General features: G+C 39.9%; 1 protein-coding gene across 1 annotated transcript in view; it reads right to left on the minus strand.

Moving 5' to 3' along the window:
* Positions 1-5,933: 5,933 nt before the first annotated feature.
* The window catches only part of BICD2 (BICD cargo adaptor 2), a 223,436-nt gene continuing 213,839 nt past the window's right edge, over positions 5,934-15,530 (minus strand). The window contains 2 exon segments of the mRNA XM_029600869.1: positions 5,934-8,307; positions 12,724-12,934. Of these exon segments, the coding sequence (XP_029456729.1) occupies positions 8,302-8,307; positions 12,724-12,934 (217 nt within the window). The 3' untranslated portion in view covers positions 5,934-8,301.

The following is a 15,530-nucleotide window of genomic DNA, read 5'->3' on the forward strand; positions in this document are numbered from 1 at the left end:
GTTTCATTCTAGTATCCTAGTTTCATTAGCATTCCTCCGAACCATGCACTGCTGAGTGACTGTTGGCTTTCCCCCTTGTTCTAGTTGAAAAGCTGCTTTATCTCCTTTTTCAAAGTTAGTGCCAGCAGCCTGGTTCCACTCTGGTTAAGGTGGAGCCCATCCTTTCAGAAAAGTCTCCCCCTTCCCCAAAACGTTTCCCAGTTCCTTACAAAACTGAATCCCTCTTCCCTGCACCATCTTTTCATCCACTCATTGAGACTCCGGAGCTCTGCCTGCCTTTGGGATTCTGCATGTGAACAGGAAGCATTTGAGAAAGCCCCCCTGGAGGTTCTAGATTTCAGCTTTCTACCTAAAATCCTAAATTTGGCTTCCAGAACCTCTCTCCCATATTTTTCTGTCATTGGTGCCCACATGTACCATGACAGCTGTCTCCTCCCCAACACTGTCTATAATCCTATGTAGATGTGAGGTCTGCCACCTTCGCACCAGGCCTCACATCCAACAGCCACCCAGCTATCTACATTTCTACTAATTGAATTACCAACTATGATGGCTGACCTAACCCTTCCCTCCTGGGCAGTAGTCCTGGGAGACTTGTCCTCAGTGCAAGAGGACAACACATCACATGAAGAGCAGGTACTTGCTACAGGATCACTTCCTGCTACACCAGGGTGATGTTTTCCAACCGGGAGAATTTTCTGATCCAAGGTAGCACTGGGGCTGCCAGACTGGATTTGGGCCTTGGCTACTATGTCCCTGAAGGTCTCATCAATGTACCTGTCTGCCTCGGCTCCTCCACGTCTGCCACTCTAGCCTCCAGAGATCGGACTCATTCTCTAAGAACCAGGAGCTCTTTGCATGGGTGCACACATACAATCTCTCACTGGCGGGTAAAAAATCATACATGTGACACTCAATGCAAAAGACTGGAAAGCCCACCTCTTGTGCTGGACTGCTGACTTCATCTTAATTTTGTTGAGTTCCTAATTAAGTTTAGGTTACTAAGGGAGTTGAAATTAGAGTACTTTAAATGTACAGGTGTATTTACTAATTAATCTTCTAGTGTCCTTCAAGGCAATTTGTGCTGGTGCAATAGTATGATTTAGATAAGAGCCTGATTGATTTTAATGAGATAGTGTCTCTTGCCTAAAAATCAAGGGCTGATATAGGGTGAGTGGTTGGGAAAAACAGACACTAGAATTAACTCCCTCTAGCTTGCTTATTATCTCAGACACACACAAACTCTAAATAACATATCACACTATTTCACCTCTCTCCAAACTTTTTTAAGTCCTAAGATTTCCCAAAGCTATACTTACCAATCCTCTTCAACTACCATTAAGTTGATCTTCACTCAAAGCATTGAAAGGTTTGAGATTTGCATGCCATTAGGTGTGCGCTTCTTGTCCTCTTCTACTGCAAAGGGTGCAGGGCCTCTGGAAGCTGGGGCTGTGGAGTTCAAAGTCTGGATAGTTTGCTGTGACCTCTGGAGTCCTCTCCCAGGGATGCTGGTAGCAGTATGCAGATGAGCCTTCTGGTCTTCTTCTACTGTAAAGGGTTTCTCAAGTATGAGCACAGAAGAAATGTCTAGCATTTTTTTCATTTGCGGATGTCCCTTTGAGGCAGATCCACTATGCCAACATGTGGAATATGTTGGGGGCGGCATGAAAACACAAGGACAAACTTTGTTGGGAAGCTATTTTTAATATTATTTATGAAAAGATTTCTTTGTTGCATTTTTTGGTGTTTGCACAAAGCAAATGTTTTTGTGGCTTATGATTAGAGAATTCTGGACATTGAAAACTGTATATACATGCCCTTTGACTATGTGCCTGTATAAGAGTCCCTTTACTTGGATTTCCAAACAGAATGAAGGCACCTTCTTTTGATTTATATGATCATTTCAGTTGCCCATTTTCTAAATGTAATTATTACCACTTTTTTCTTTGGCTTTATTCTTTGTGGTATTCTTTGGTTTCTTCTGTGAAAATAATTTAGTCATGTATTTTGTTATTACATCTAACACAAAGAAGAATGCAATTGCGCTTAAAAATTAAGAAAATCTATCTATCTATCTATATATATCCAGATTTCATTAGAAAACTGAACTGAGATCCTTAAGAGAAGAATATTGTTGTATATAATTTTCGGTGATACACTGCCATCTAGTGGTTGCTTATCATAATACTCCATAAAATAGCAAAACACTGTATGAGACTATATGGGGTCCAGAATGCAGTAGACACTGTTGTTAATATGACTGATTTCTCTTCTGTTTTTTGAGGTTTTTTTTATCTGAAAGTTACAACTACTTTGCTTGGAAACATAAATGTAGATTATAATATTGCACTATGATAAAATTATTTGCATTATGAAAAATGTTGCTTTAATATATATATTGTATTAAATGTGTGTGTATAGTATACTTTTTTTTTTTTTTTTTTACTTACCTTAGGGTTCTGGGTTCCCTCTATTGCAAGTACTTTGAACTCCTCCTCAAATAAGTCTTTGAAAGGCTTATACATCTGGGTCAGAGAAATCGAAGGCCTAGATTTATCAATCTGCAGTAAATATCGCATGCAATAGGAAAAGGGGTGTGTTTTATGGTAATAGCTTATTTATCGCAATGTGCGTTATCTTAGTGCTTTGCATAGGTATTACCGCAAAGTGCGTTAACTTTTCGCACTTTGCGATAATACTTACATAATTGCAATTTCCTACGTGCAAAGTGCTCATTTCTGGAGGCCCACCTAGTAACTCGAGGTGAGTTTAGAAAGTAGTGTAGGGGTTAGGGGCCACTTTTACATGCAGAGTGAGACGTATGAACAGAACAATACATGCTTGTGAAGATTTCATGTCCTTTGGAGTGAGGAAACTCCCGCAATGAGGACATTTGTACAATGTTCTCTCAACCTAGCTTGATGGACTCTGCCTGGATAACATCAATCTAGGTTGAGATAACATTATACAAATCTCATGTTTGTGTGAGTTTCCTCACTCTGAAGGACATCAAATCTTCACAAGAATGCACTGTTCTGTTCGTATGTCTCACTCTGCATGTAAAAGTGGCCTCTAAACCCTACACTACTACCTAAACCTCACCTCAAGTTACTAGGTGGTCCTCGTATAGTAGCATAAATAGCTGCTTACTATGGTGCCAGCCCCAGAGGCGTTCTCTCTCTCCCTCTCCTCTCAGGCCCTTCCCCAGCCTAAATCTGTGAAAACACCTTAACACAATTTGATAAATGACCCTGTAAGATAGCAGTACTTGACAGATAGTGAGATACTTTTGTGCACCTTGGAGTGATCATATCTGATGATCTTCAAATAACAACACTGTGCAGTAAAGTTGTGAGAGTCATGATGCTTAAAGAGTGTAACAGGAGTAAGATAAGGAAACATTTCTTCACAGAAAGGGTGGTGGATATATGGAATGGCCTTCTGGAGGAGGATAACAGTAAGAGGATAACTTTCAAACCTATTCACGTTACTGGATTTGTATGCGTAAGTAGGTGCGTGGAGATTTATTTGAATAATTTATAAACTGTGGAGAGGGTTGCTGCATAGTTTTATAAAATATCAAATAGTTCAGTTCTGAAAGTACAGGCGAACGATTCAGTACACACGAATATGTGCAATGCATTGAAAGCATGCACTTTCACTGCCTATTTTATAAACATATATGGCCATCTATTTTACATGGAAAAAATATATAACATGGAAAACCCAGATTTATACATATGCACAGGCAAGATTTTAAAATATGCACACATACGTGAAATCACAAGTTTGCCAATATCTCTATCAGTTCACCCTCTTCATCTCCAGTTCGAGACATGCCTAGTACTTCACCCTGAACTCCCCCCACTTCACCACCCTGTCAAAAATAGCAAACAGCAGGAAAAATTGCATAAAAAGTTTCCAAATGTACTTCCCTAAATCTCTTATAAATTAGCAACTTTCACGTGTACCTCTTGACCTTCCCCCGGAATGCCCCAAATCACCCCATTTTTGTGCAGATAACTGTGTACATGAAACCAAAAATATACATGGACTTTTGATGTTTATAAAATTGCATGCACATGAATACAAACTACTTACGTGCATACTTGCTAATCTTCCTAGGAGAACTGAAAAAAGCTTGGCATAATCACAGAGAATTCTTAAGTACAACGATGTAAGGAGTAAAGCTGAGATCAGATAGACTCTGTAGTAGGGCTTCAGAAATTGGCATCAGGGTTTCTTACCTGTCAGAATTTTCTAAGGGCTGTGTGTGTGTGTGTGTGTGTGTGTGACCCCAGTAACTTTGGTGTTTGATGTTTTATCCACTCAAGATTTTTCAGGGCTTATCAGGGAGTCCAAGAGGACCCTAACAGGGATATTTTGGGAGGGATTCTCATATACTTGTGGATGTACATGTGGGTGTGCATTTGAGAAAGTAGGTTCCATTACTTCTGCTTGGTTCTCCTTTACAATGCCTAAGCAACTTCCACATATATAATATCTATATCTAGAGTGCTGCTTCTTTACTAATGTCTTCAGAAAAGCCCATTAGGTGAGTTTGGCAAATTCCGTGCTGCACCTTTGTGTTCAATGTATTTCCCTTTAAACAAAGGGTGGGCAACTCTGATCCTCGAGGCCAACCAAACGGTTTGTGGTTTCAGGATAACCCTGATAGATTTGCATACAATTGAGGCAGTATGTGTTCAAATCTCTCTCATGGATATTGATTAGGGATAGCTTGAAAACCCGACTGGTTGGTGGCCCTCGAGGATCAGAGTTGCCCACCCTTGCTCTAGATGCACTGTTACTTTTGCCTAAGTACTGATGACATGAAGCTGAAGGAGGGACAGATTCAGGAGCAGCATCAAATGTAATTTCTTTACAGGAAAGGTGGTGTTTGCATGGAACAGCCTACTACTTGGATCCTTAGTGGTGTGAAAGTGAGGGTAAATTGGGCAATCTGGTAGGATCTGTGATACTGCAGTAGGAAGAAGAGATGGGCAGACTGGCTGTGGCCCAATGGTTACCCATCTATCTAGTGTCAATTTTCCTGTTGTTTTTATTTGGTTCATCTCCCAAAGGTCTATGGTGCATCTTTGCCTTTTTTACTAATATCTGAAAAGAAATCCTTTTCTCTTGGATTCAATACAGGTTATGCTTGTTTTTTTTTTTTTACTGGATAAGCTTACATTTTTCATAAATTCTATAGCTAGTATGTTTCAAATAAAGCTTTTGATTTAAAGAGGCAAATTTTTCTTCCACTAAAATTAAAAGGCTACACTTTTATCTTTCTCCTTTTCTAGATGTCATTCCTCAACCACCAACTAGGCGCCACCTTAACAGGAGAGATATTAGTAATATAGGAAAGACAAAGATGTATCACAGACCTTGAGGTATGCTGGCCAGGGTCTGGGCTACCAATTAATTGAGTTGGTGGTCTCAGTTTAGATTTCAGCAGACAGGTGTTGACATCAGTAGCATAATTTGGCACTAATTGACACCCTTGTTGACTCAGAAGAGAGACCAAAGATTAAACAGACCTGGGAATGAACTACCCTTTCAGCCCTGGAGGTGATCGCAGGGTTGGGTCACACATTGGGATGGCAGTGTGAGGCTTGCCCTGTACCCATTCTGTGAATAAACGGAAGATTTTCTCTTTTAGAATTTTTAATAATCTAGGACCTTTCGCAAACACTAAACACTAGAAAAAAAAACATTTTTTAAAACTTTTCTACTCGAGTGTTTTACAAACCAAGACCACTTTAGAAAAAAAACTGCAGCAAATACTGTGCTGATTTGTTTTTCAGGTGCTAAATCAATTTAATAAAGAAGGAAAATGAGATCCAAACACAACCCCCATTCTGTAAAACAATGAAACTGTCTGTGAATGAAAAAAAAAAGGAAATGCAAAAACACAAGGAAGCAGAATGCCTTTTTATCACGTTTATTGATACCGCCAAAATGACTCCCTTTACACAGACACACTGCTTCCTACGTACAGTTTTGTATTAATTGGAATTAACACGCTTTGTCCACTACACCACCTAAGTTTCTTAACACACAATTATACCTGAAATATCGGCTTCCACACTTCTTTCTTCCAGGTTTTTTTTTGGATCTGTGTAAAGGTTACTTGGCAAAAGAACATGCATATGACATTAAATGGAGACCGATTCACCACATAAAACAGAATACAGTACTTTTATGACCTCATTTTAAATAAATACCCACAATGATGAAGTAACATTTTAATGTAATAATATATTTTATGATTCAATACTGAAACAGAAGATGAAAATATAAAAGACCCACACGTCTACAGGAAGTATTGTGTGGAGTTTGTTTTTTTTTCCAGCAAACAGAAATCTTTGTTTTTTATTTCCCTGCAAATAATTGTCATCATAAATTTGCACTTTTTCTTTTTTAAAGAAAATATGGGTAATTTTTTTTTTGTTTTGTTTTTCAGAAATGCCAATTGAATCGTTCATCCCAGCCTCACCAAACAGCACCTTGATAATCAGGTGGCTTTTTTGTTGATGCGCTTTTCCGTTTCTGTTTCCTGAAGTTAACATTGGTTAGATACAACATGCTCAAAAAGAAAAGCAATTGCTTGTCTGTCACATTTGCAAAACAATACTATGGTTAAACTGCGTCCGCCACCATACGAAGCTAAGAGAGCAGCAATATTCCCAAGACGTCTCCCGCACTTCAACCACAAATGTGTTCATACAGCTTGTTTTTTGTTCAATGAAGGTCCAAAGCCGTTACATTTGGTTCCCAAACTGTATTTGCATTTTTATTCTCTATACCCCTGAATTTGCAAGGAATCTGCAGCTTATATAGCATCACTGACCAACAGAATTTTTTACAATTCTTCTCGTTATATAGCTATATATTAAGACTATCCATTTAAAAATGTGCAAAAGGAGGAGATGCCTCTTTGCACTTTATTGCTCCACGTGTTGGGTTTTCGCACTCTTTTTTTATACTCCGTTCCAAAAAAAATGCTTGTTTTTTTAATCTGTTCTCCCCTTCCCGTCCCCCTTCCCCACACAGTCCTCCCAAGAAACTCCCTTAACTTATTAAAGGCACTACCGGTCACAGTTAAGAACAATGAAAAGAAATCAAATAATAAAGTCGCCGGAATTGGACACCAGTGGTTGACAACTTTAGGATTTTTCTTTCTAAATGTACCAGAAATTTGGCACAGCAAACAAAGAAATAACAAAACAATTCCAATTTGGAATTTCAGAGGTACAGTTGTAGAAAATTCTGTTAATCAGCAATGTTTTGCAAGTCTCCTAAAATCCAGACAATGCTGGAATTTATAGGTAATACTACTTAGTCAATATTTTTTTTCAAGTGCCTATTACTGTTTAAACCAGAGCAACGTCAAGTTTTTTTCTTGTTACATTGAACTATTCCTAAGAATAATAATACAATATGCAAAAACCCCAGAATTTGAATACCCTGGATTTCTTACTGAACATGGCAGTTAAAAATCAGTAATTTCAAACATAAAGCTTCATATTTTATACTTAACAAAAGCTGCGGATTCACAGCACACACATATATATATTTCGGCAGAGCTCCAGTTTGTGTTGAAACTCTTGTTACAAAACAGACAAAGCAGAACACAAAAATATCTCGGCTACATGCTGAGATTTAAAAAAAAACAAAAAACCAAAAACAAAACCAACAAGTAAAAAACCAAAACAATAAAAAGAAAAGACAAACAGTGTTAACACGGAGCACTGAATCTTATATGACATTAACTAGGTAAAGAATTATGATGCTAATGTAAAGTATCAAAAGATTAAAAGTGCACAGGTTTAACCATCAGATTTAAAAATAATAAAAAATAAAAGCCAAATATCCAAACAGAGAACACCACAAATCTCCCTTCTCCTCCCCGATCTGTACGTGGTCGAGCAGATCAAAGCAAGAAGTCGAAACGTTACACGAGTCGCTGGTTTCCTCGGCACTTGTAAGGTTCCTTCCTGCAGCCGAACTTACTGGTAATGCCGTTCTCTCGCGCATCTTTTATAACCCAAGGGGTAGGGAAAAAATGAAATCTCCCCCCCCCCCTCAAACAAAAAAAGTTTTTGCCATTTCCGTGCAGAACAGAAAGAAAGCTGTTGGAACCGCAGGCAGTGGTTGTTGGGGACTGCGCTGCAGGGCAGGGGCCGGAGCGCCAGGCTATCGTTAGTAACCATAAACGGACGGGGGAAGGGGGGAGGGATTTAAGAGCAGCGAGCCGCAACAGGCAACGGGGAAAGTCCTTCTCCGGGGACTACGCTACAGCTGGAAAACGGAAAAATGAAAAAGGAAATTAGAAAAACCTGCTCAATTACGCTTTCAAAATAATAAAAAAACAAAACAAAGCAAAAACAACCCCAAAACACCCCTTGCCTCCTCCCCCACCCTGCCAACTTATAACACAAAGTGCATTTCAAGATCTGGAAAGCACGCTAAGTCAGTTGAAAAGGATTAAAATAAAAAAAATGTAAAAACCTCAGGCGGCGGTTAGTTTTCCCAAAGTAAAGGCGAGTAGAAAGCGATCTGGAAAGGTGGCAGGTGCTTCCAAAGCAGTTGGCAGGCGGGACAGGCAGGCAAAGTCAGCGCTTTCTGCACGTGGATTACCGGCAAGTTACAGCTTTGCAGGAAGCAAATGTCTTACAAGTGCCGAATAAAGCTATGCTGCTGAAGCTCGAGAAGTAGACTGGCAAGTACATAAGAGAGAACCGGTTCTGAAGGAGACCTGTCCAGGAACATGCAAGCCAGCGGCTCATGCGGGGCGGAGGAGGAGTGGCAGCAGCCTGCTTGCAGAGGTAGCTAGTGGCTTACATTGTTTTCCCATGCTGTGTTCCAAGCACTGACAGTAGAATGAAAGGTGGCTGTTACATAGGATGGAGAAGTTACATGGAAGTGGGGAAAACAAAAAGGTCACAAGCCCACATTGCCTTACATACAAGCACACAGATGTAAAAGGCATACAAGCATGAAGTCAACATTTTTTTCGTTTTGCAATGCCCATCATTTTCCCCCCTCCCCCCACCAAATTTTAAGCCAAGTTAATCCAAACTATCCACTTTTTTCTACTTTTTTACACTGACAAACTCAAGGGGTTATTATTTGGCTATTTTCATGTTAAGAGCCACTGACACTAGTAATGACAGAAGAACCATCACTACCCTTGCGCTGTTACAGAAAGAGCATGGCAGATCTTAAGTCACCCAAATTATTGTGATTTTAATAGTGACAGCTCCTTCAGAGGATGAAACACTTGTCAATGTATTCAATCTCTCAAAGCCAATGTTAATGCTTTTTTTTTTTTTTTTTTGCCCATCATAAGTTTGTACCACCATTCCACTATCGGGAGGGAAACCCTTGAAATGCTGCTTAATATCAATTTCCCATGGGGTGGAAATAAAATTAGAGTTGTATCTCACGGAGCAAAAATGATTCAGAATTGCAACAGTCCATTGATCGATGGGGGTGGGGGCGATTTTCAAATAGCCTGGGCAGTTACACAATACACAGGTACTTTTACCCCACACACACATTGTAGCTAATTTTCCAAAACAACCGCCTGGGCCCGGATGGTTTCTCTTTCTAAAAATCAGCTGGCGTAAAGGTCACATGCTAAAAGTGCCGGTGCACTTTGTACTTGCTGTTTGTGCAGGCGGTCAGTGGAGAGGAGGGATAGCGCATATACTTTTGAAAATCCCAAGTATGAGTGCTGTTGTTCCCCCCCACCCCCATCCCGGGAACACCTTTTTTGAACACAGCTAAAAATATACTCACTGAGGAAGCTCATATGTATTTTTAGCTGGTTAGTGAAGGGCAAATTTCACAGGCCAATTTACCTGGGTAAAACTGACCTCTATAGGCCTACTTTTCTTCAGGACATTTATTAAATTATTCACAATGCAAATATGAGAACATGAAAGGCCTTTTTTTGTTTCAGGATTGTGCAGCAAAAAAGAGAGAAGCAGGATTGAAATTTGTTAAAAGGTGTTCACACTGTGCTTTTGAAAGCATCCAATCTGCTTCACACTAATATTAAAGCTCTAATTCAGGAGAATCAGGGATTTTCTGCCCATGCGGGATCCTAAAACCTTGCTCTAAAGAACAAGAGAATTATCGCTGGAGGCAGCCCTTATGATACAAAGAAAATAATTTTCAAAGACGTTACATAAGTAAATGTAACATACTCTTGTAGCAATTTTGAAAATCCATTTACCCGCGTTAAATGCCCTTACATGTGTACAACCTATTAACAATTCAATAGCATATATTGTAGCAATTTTCAAAAGCCCACTTACATGTGTAAAGTCCAGTTTTAAGCATGTAAATCCTTTTGAAAATGACCCTCTAAGGGCCTGATTTTCAAAAGTATTTACATGCTTAAACCTGGTTCACACATGTAAATGCACTTTCCCTGTGTAAGTGGGCTTTTGAAAATTGCTACAATATATGCCATTGAATTGTCAATAGATATTTACCCTTGTTAAGTGCACTAAATAAGGGTAAATGGCTTTTGAAAATTGCTTTGATAGTGTGTTACACTTACATGTGTAACTCCTTTGAAAATTCACCTGTAAATGCGTTTTGATCTGCCTTAAATCACCAATATTAGTTTTTTCCTCCCTCCTTTTTCTGTTAATTTCTCACATACGATAGAGGAAGAGTTTCTCACAAGACTTTGAAAATCCCTGAAACCCCATCACAATTAAGACTGGCCACTTTGCCAATGAGTGAAATATCTCTGGCCCAATTTGAAATCTAATCATACGGAGTCTCCCTTTGCGTCTCTGAATCCAGAGCTCCTCGAACACCAATTATCTGAGCTCCCTTCTTAACAAAGGCAATTTTCCGACCTAGTTCTGTTATTCATAAGGATTTTAAAAGTCAGTGTGGGGGGAAGAGGGAGTTTCAAAAGCTTGGTTTCAGTATTTTGAGAAACCATCAAGATGGCCTACTGTGGATTCTTTGCTCATGGCTGGCAGGCTGTGGACGTGCTCGCTATTCCTTTCCATTAACAAGGGAAAATCTTTTAGCTAATTCTAGTGGGGGGTGGGAGGTGAGATGTGGGAAGCAAGCTGCTGGCAATCTCCAAGGGGCAGCAGTGAGACCAGGTAACAGTGCATCAACCCTAAGAGGCCGGCTTTAGAGAGCCAGAGCACGATCAGCAGACGTATTTTATAGCGCTTACTCTATGCATACAAAATCACCTCCAAAAGTACAAAATGAACAGGGCTTTACATTAAAATAAAGTCTCAATGCTAGGCACTTGTTTTGAAAAATGTGCCTCATTGTGCTCTCCACTGATTCATCACAATTTGCTAAGCAACATTTTTAATCGCATGTCCTTACCACTCGTATAGGCACCGATTCATGAAGTACACTTTTTTTGTTTTTAATGCTGTCCAACACAGTAAATGTAAGTGGCTGGAAAGGCAGCTTCAATGACCAATAGAAACTACAGCAGCCTGGGGTTAACACAGCAGCTGATCAGCTTTGCAAATGATGAGCTGAAGGCAGGATTTCCTGTGCCTGTAATGTAGAGCCCTGTGACAGCTGTGCTTGCATAAGTAATGCAATTTTTCGTTTGCTACTCGTTTAGCTGAAGGGGTTAATTTGGGGCTATGAAACACTATCTCGTTAGTCATAATACTGAGAGCTGAGAAGAATTGCATTGCGCTTATGACAATACTGGAATCTGTTAATGGTACAGGCATGCTATGTGGGTGCTTTGTTTACCCACTTATTTTCCAGAACATTCTGCTTCCGGAAAATGTCAGAATGTGCTTTTCCCCAGCACATGCTGATTTTTTTTCTTTATGTGAAATTGCATTATCAACGATCCTAATATTGTCAAATTTTACTTCAAAATGGTGATAGGATTGCATATATATATATAAATTTGACGACTCATGTGCAAGTTATTTTCTGATGAACTCTTTTCCTCGACACTGAAGCTGAAATGGACTTTAAGAATGCATTCTTTAAGTGATTCTCCCCGCTTTTAGACTGCATAAAAGCTTCAGGGCTTTGGTGAGTGGTAATATGGCAAAGATGTTTGCACCCATGTCAAAGGCAGACATAGGTGCATTTGGTTCTGATTTGGAAAATCTTCCCCATTCCTGTGCGCCACATCAAATTCCAAAAGTGTCGCACATCACCATTTCCCAAGTGAGGCGTTCCGACGCCTGTCTCTGCTTCCGAAGGCATTCTTTAACTTGATATATGCTGTAACCCTGGAGGAAAGGATCATGGTTGTGCTATACGAACCACACTTAGCAATACTAGATGTAGTACACTTGGGATGGGTGAAAACACCCCCCTCACCTAGAGTTATATATGTCTGACATTTACCCATTAACAGTAATACCCCCATGTATTAATTGTGGAAGTAGCAAGCTCCCTTCCACTATTAACTTATTAGTCACCCAATACATATGAACTAGTTACTGTTAAAACCATCAAAACACATTCTGTATTATCTGGTTTAACAGTACAAGTTAACTCACTGTGACAATTATAGACAATGAAGCTCTAGGCTGCCTCTCACAGCAAAATAATCAGGTGCGAAAAAAGATGGCTTCCTACAGACTACCTCTAGTCACAACAGATCTTGTATTTCTCACTGCAGAAGACCTGGTTATTGAGAACTGTGGCCTCTGACCTGTCAGCACAGGAGCGCGGGTGACTTACACTAGGATTACTGGTCTTGGCTTTGGAAGCAGATTTTGTGCGCACCCGTTTCGCCTGTTCGTGGTCCAGCTCCAGATGCTCCAGACGCTGGGTCAGCGCCAGTTTCTGCTGGATGGCCATGCGGAGCAAGGAATTCAGGGTCTTCTTCTCATCTTCGGCTGCTGCCAGCTGCCGTTGCATTTCATCCAACTGTGTGACATATTCATCGCACCTGCAAATTAACAAAAACGCTGGTTTTTAAAAAAAATTATTCACAGGAATCCCACTTTTACTGCAAAGAAGACACCCAGAGTGTCTAAGAGAGATGGCGACTTGTAAATACAGAGATTCATGACAATGTGCCTTTTTATGCAGCTTTTAGATTGCTTCTGATCACAATCAGTAAAACTGAACTGACACAGGGCAATTTTCATAAACCATGGACCTGTGTAAATGGCTACTTATATGGATAAAAGGGATTTTTGCAAACCATCTAGCCTGTATTGTAGGGTAAAAGCCAGTCACCTGAAACAAGGATGTGCACAACTGAACCCAAGCCTGCAGCCATGCACACAGACTGAACCAAAGTGCAGGCCTGAGCAAATCAAAGATGGAGTCTTCAGCCTCATACGAACTTGGCAACTTCATACGAGACTGAGAATCACACAGAGGAGAAGAAACTGCAATTGTTTTCCCTATCAGACATCTGTCTACATTTTTCTATGTGTTAGTACACTTCGGACACATGAACTTGGTGGAAACTTTGCATCTAGTCATGAAACCAGCTATGAAGTGGTTATTGTTCAGCATATGTCTGCTGATGTATCTCATTAACAGTGAGAATATTCAAATACATCTGCTCTCTCCAAGTAGTGACCGAGTGTGTGCAAATTTTTGTTTGGACGAGCAACAATTTTTTTAACCAACAATTTTTGAGCACCAGTATAAGCGATGCACTTCTGTAAATTGCACAAAGAAAAATGTATGGGAGCAACCATGTAAAAACTGTGGGCAATGCTCCAAAATCTATGAGCAATCACTTACATGCTCAGCTTAGAGGGAACTATGCTCAGAAGATGTTATCAGCAGCCCACCAATTCTGTGTCTATAGACAACGTGGGATCCTATGGAACTGAATATGCAATGAGTTACACAGATTGTGGATTTTCCTCAGAATTTACAGATTTGCAGCTGCCTGGCCAACAGAAATTTTAATTGTTGCAGTTCACTACACCTGTGAACTAGCAAGTTTAAGAATGAGCTCCTCGCTCCGCATAGCCTTCTCGGTTAACCTTGGAGCAGCTGCCTTGTCATTTATTTGCCCACTTTATCCCTGTGTTAACCTGGGCAAGCCAAGTCTTTTTTTATCCTGTTCCTGCTGACATACCTCACAGAGACATCTGTGAGATCTCTGGGTTTTATTTTCCTTAAGACTGTGATAACCTGTCATTTGCCTGCCGGGGTGTTGCTGGATTCCCCTGTACTGTGCTGTGAGACAGGTCCTGGATCTCTGCAGAACTGTGAGCTGCCAATGGCTAAGGGAGAGATAAACTGGCTTACTTAATCTTTCAGCTGGGTTAATTAGTTTGACTTGTGTATTTGTCAAGTGCAGGTTGACTTGGAGATAATGCATGACTTTATGCTTATTTTCCATAACAGTGCTTTGTTCTGAAAAACTTGGACTCTTAAAACAAAACTATATTTACCATATTAAATCTTGTATACTTATGCTGCTAAAATAAAACTGATTGATTATCTCACAAAAGGTGTAAGCTTCTGCTCTCTTAAAAACTATTGAATTCGTATGGCAGGTTATCATTTAAATCAGATAACCATCTGATTTAAATGATTTAGCCTAAATCATTGCAGGTAAAATTAGGCTTGCTATGCTACAGCATGCTTGCTTTTACCTTCCTTGAGTGGAGGTGTTCCTGGAGATTAATGGAACAACGCACATAGGTCTGAACTTTCGAAACTAGGAGGGAAAAAGTATCCAGAGAAAAAGGAGCTGCCCAAATTGTAACCTGCTTTTGGATTTAGAAAAGATGAGTAATTAAATCTAAACTCCGAATCTCTGCAGGTCCTTTTTCCTTGAGCAGTTTTCAAAAGGAAAGTAGGATTGGGGTAAAATTTGAGGACTAAAGACCCTGTGGGATTTGCCCCACTCGCAGTTTTTAAAATCACCCCTTGAATGTACATTTGTATTCCATAGACCTGTGGTACAATTACAATACTTAAATGCTTGCAGTCCTGGACATTTTGTTAACATTTGCTTTAATTTTATCCTTGTGCACAAAAGGGGTAATTTTCAAAAGGATTTACACATGTAAATGTAACTACTGTAGTAATTTTCAAAAGTCAATTACCTGCATAAAATGCACATGCAGATAAATCCAATGGACAATTCAATGGCATATACTGTAGCGATTTTCAAAAGCCCACTTACACGAGTAAAGTGCATTTACATATCTAAAACCCATATTTAAGCATGTAAATGCTTTTGATAATCAGGCTGAAAGAGTTTACTATCCATTAATAAGAAGAAATATATGAATCGGACTCATGGGGATCCCAACTTTCAACTTGTCCACAGTACAGCATTTACACACTCAAGTAGGTGTGCAGAGTTTAATGCTGGCATTTTATAAACTGTGCGGCAGAAGCATACTTCCTCTACCCATTATATAAACGTATGCACGTATATTTTACATGTGAAATAATCAGTATACTGAGGGGCGGATTTTAAAAGCCCTGCTCGCGTAAATCCGCCCGGATTTACGCGAGCGGGGGGCGGGACGCAGCGTTTCGGGGGCGGGCCCGGGGACATG

The sequence above is a fragment of the Rhinatrema bivittatum genome, chromosome 4 (assembly GCF_901001135.1).
Source record: "Rhinatrema bivittatum chromosome 4, aRhiBiv1.1, whole genome shotgun sequence".
Classification (NCBI taxonomy): Eukaryota; Metazoa; Chordata; class Amphibia; order Gymnophiona; family Rhinatrematidae; genus Rhinatrema; species Rhinatrema bivittatum.